Source organism: Microtus ochrogaster, chromosome 2 (assembly GCF_000317375.1).
Source record: "Microtus ochrogaster isolate Prairie Vole_2 chromosome 2, MicOch1.0, whole genome shotgun sequence".
NCBI lineage: Eukaryota > Metazoa > Chordata > Mammalia > Rodentia > Cricetidae > Microtus > Microtus ochrogaster.
The window spans coordinates 32,798,697-32,802,293 of record NC_022010.1 but is presented as its reverse complement, the minus strand read 5'-3'; the positions used below and the strand labels follow the sequence as shown (position 1 = coordinate 32,802,293).

General features: G+C 46.7%; 1 protein-coding gene across 1 annotated transcript in view; it reads left to right on the top strand.

Annotated features, from left to right (window-relative positions):
• Window positions 1–433: 433 nt before the first annotated feature.
• The window catches only part of Rfc4 (replication factor C subunit 4), a 17,388-nt gene continuing 14,224 nt past the window's right edge, over window positions 434–3,597 (top strand). The window contains exons 1-2 of the mRNA XM_005344752.1: window positions 434–562; window positions 1,577–1,718. Coding sequence (XP_005344809.1) covers window positions 1,588–1,718 — 131 coding nt within the window. The 5' untranslated portion in view covers window positions 434–562; window positions 1,577–1,587. The remainder of the gene's footprint in view (window positions 563–1,576; window positions 1,719–3,597) is intronic.

Here is a 3,597-nt window from a genome sequence, read left to right as displayed (position 1 = left end):
GGCGTTAGAGCCCCTAAACTGCTGTTAGCAGTTGTGAGCCGTGGTCCTCCCCGCGAGGGCAGCCAATGCTATTAACTGCAGAACCATCGCTCTAGCTTCAGACGCCGCATTTGTAAACGCAGTTTGCCCTGTGGCCACTCAGGATCGGGGATGAGGGCAGGACTCCGCCGGGTGCCCCCTTCCGGGGAAAGGCCGAAAGAGAGCGTCCCGGCCGACCTTTGGGGTGACGGTGGCAGCAAACTTGCTTAAAGAGGCTCCTAGGGCGGGCGGACCTCAGCTAGGCCGGGGCCTTCCCGGAGGAGCATGCCGGGTCCGCTTCATCCCCGCTGCACTCCACAGTGACCGGAGCGTCCCCGAGTCTGTCCGTGGGGTCCTCACAGAATTACCTCGGCGGAACCCGGCAGCCGGAGCCGATACCTGCACCTCTCCACACCTCGTCAAACATTCGCGCGCCACCCAGACCCGCGCGCCGGAAGTGACGTTAGCGTAACGCGCACTCCCGCCGTGCCTTTCGCCGCCGTCCTGTGGCGGGAACCGCGGCTCAAGAGGGACGGTGGCGACTGTAAGTGTTGGTTCTGCGTATTCTCGGCCTGGGTCCGGGCTGGCGGGGACAGGGCTGAGTCCTCCACCTCTGCGGTGGTCACTGCCTACCGCAGCTCGAGCGGCATTGTCGTCTGCAGCCCGCGGCGGGAGGCAGCATCCCCGCGAGGTGGCAAGAAACTGGTTTAGACCAGACAGTGACCGCGTACTGTGTTTTGTCGAGCATTAATTAACCTGTGGGCCAAGCTCAGCTCCGTTTTTGCAGTTGTTGACTTTTTTTTTTTTTTTTTTTGGTTTCTGAGACAGGGTCTATCTGTAGCTTTGGAGCCTGTCCTGGAACTAGCTCTTGTAGACCAGGCTAGCCTCGAACTCCCAGAGATCCACCTGCCTCTGCCTCCCGAGTGCTGGGATTAAAGGCGTGCTCCACCGCCGCCCGGTGCTCCACTGCCGCCCGGCTTGCTGTCGTTTATTTTTGAGTCGTCGTTAGCCCCGTCTTCACATTTCCTTTGGTAAAGCTCCAAATGTCATGAAGCTAGTCACGTTTAAGCACCGACTGTAGCAGTGGGGAAAAGAAAACAAAAACAAAACACATTGCCATCGATGCTGGGAGTTACCAGAGAAGCCGGGAATAGCGGAGGGGTGGTGGTTTCGGAGCCCCTGAAAATAGCCTGTAAATGTGCTTATGTATTAGTAGTTAGGTTTGGTATAAATCTTAACACTTTTCTCATTTTGAATCTATCACAGTAACTCCTGCCCTTAGAGCAAGATTCCACCCTCCCCTCCCCGCCCCCAAGTCTTTGAAGGCCAGCATTGGCTTTGCTAGAAAAGCTGCTCTCAAGGCCCAAAGGAGATATGATATTGTTCAATTGTAAGGACTTTGTTCCCTCTTATGACTCTGTGACCCTGAGTGCATTCAGAGCATTCTAAATCAGTACTTATTAAGTAATTGCTGAATGTCTTTGCACAAGGTTAAGCGTCCTTTCACAGGGAACTTGCCCCTAATGCTTTCTTTCTTTTTCTTTTGCCTTATACCCAGGAAAAGAAACCATGCAGGCATTTCTAAAAGGCACATCTGCCGGTACTAAACCACAGTTCACCAAGGACCGGGCAGTATCTGCCACTGCAGGAAGCAGTGGAGAAACCAAGAAAGTCAAACCAGTTCCTTGGGTGGAAAAATAGTAAGAATTAATCATTCTTTTGTTGTTGGAATAACTAATAAGTTTCCTTTTTCATCAGTTCTAGTCCATTTTTTTTTAAATGTAAGGTGGATATGCTTGGGCATCAGATGTAGCACAAATTCTTATTGTTCTTAATAAAAACCTGGAGTGAGGTATTAGGGAGTGGAAGCTGAAGGATCAGAGAAGCAGAGCCACTAGAGAGACCTTTCACCTCTACTGAATCCTCCAGTTGAAGGAGCAATCCTGTCCCTATGAACCCTCAGACTGCAATGAGCTCCTATCTCTTCCCAGCCACATCACTCCTGTCTCCTCCCTGGGGATGGGATTAAAGGCCTGAGATCCCAAGGGCTAGGATCACCTCTGTGTGAGCTCTCTCTTTTAAACTATATCAATTTTGTGTAGCTCCAGGTAGCCTTGAACTAACAGGTCACCTGCCTCTGTCTTCTGAATCCTGGGATTAAAGGTGTGTGCCATCAGTGCCTGGCCTCTAGTGGCTTAGCTCTGCACTCTGATCTTCAGGCAAGCTTTATTTGTTAAAACACACAATATCACTACAGGGGATTTGCCGTATATAGATGCTAACTTTGTGGGAAGGAAGTCACCCAGTTATATAAGTATAAGTCCTTGGACTGATATAGTGCTGAGTTTAATTCTGTAATTTTATTTTATAAGTGAGCTAAAATTTTTATAAAGGGTACAGTTTTAGAGTCTTAGGTACAGAAATAAACAACCTCTCTGTGAGCTGGCTATAAACAGTAGTTCTACTGAAATCTCAATTCTGTCCCCATTTGTTATAATATGCTGGAAATTTTGGGGGTTGTTTTGTTTTTTAGCATAAGAAAAAAGGTTTGAAGTAGCACTAAGTTGTCATCAGCTAGGTGATAACTCGGTGTAATCATTAACTAGCCTCTGTCATTACCAAGGATTTTCAGGTTATTTACAAACTAAACAAGGCCTTCGTGTTATTTTGTTGTTTTAATCATTTTTGAGAAACTAAAATATAAGTACATGCACATCATTCCCACCCCTCCCTACCCCCAATTCATTGCATGTTCGTGTCCCCAAAGTCAGTGCTTATAGCAATCTAGATTTTGTTGTTGTTTTAATTTTATTTATTGTGTATTCTGGAGAGTAAAGGTGCCTGTGTGCCACAGCCTGTGCATGGCGGTCCAAGGACAACTTGTGGTAATCAGTTCTCAGCTTCCACCCCGCTGAAGCAGGATCTCTTGTTTCTCCTATTGTGCGGCCTTCTCCAGGCTAGCTGGCTCCTGAGCTCCCAGGCAGTTCTGCCTCTAGTCTCCCTGTAGGAATGCTGGTATTACTACAGCTAACATGTCTACCCAGGTTCCGTGGATCTGATTCAGAGCCTCAGGCTGTAAAGGCCAGCACTCACCTGTTGCGCCATCTTCCTGACCCTAATCTAGATTTTTAATTTACTTTGCATTAATTCACTGGCTTTTCTACATAGTAGATAAGCACTCTACCAATGAATTGTACTTGAGCTCAGAATTCTATGTTTCTTTGCATTTCTAAGTTTTATTGTTGGGGAAGGAGGGTGCATGCCTTAGAAAGCATGCCTTGACTCACGTGGAAGACAGGACAGCTTGCAGGAGTTAAGTGCTTTTGCCTCTTATCTTACCAGCTCCAAAACTAGATTATTTTTTTAATTAAAAAAAAAATATTGGGGGGGGGTTGGAGAGATGGCTCAGAGGTTAAAAGAACTGACTGCTGCTCCTCAAATTTTTATTTATTTAATTGAAAAAAAATATGTGCTATATACATTTGCATGTTTTGAGCTATTTATCTACTTTAGATACTAATTAAGTATCACAATATACATATGTATTAAATACTAATTCACTATAACACACATGAATGT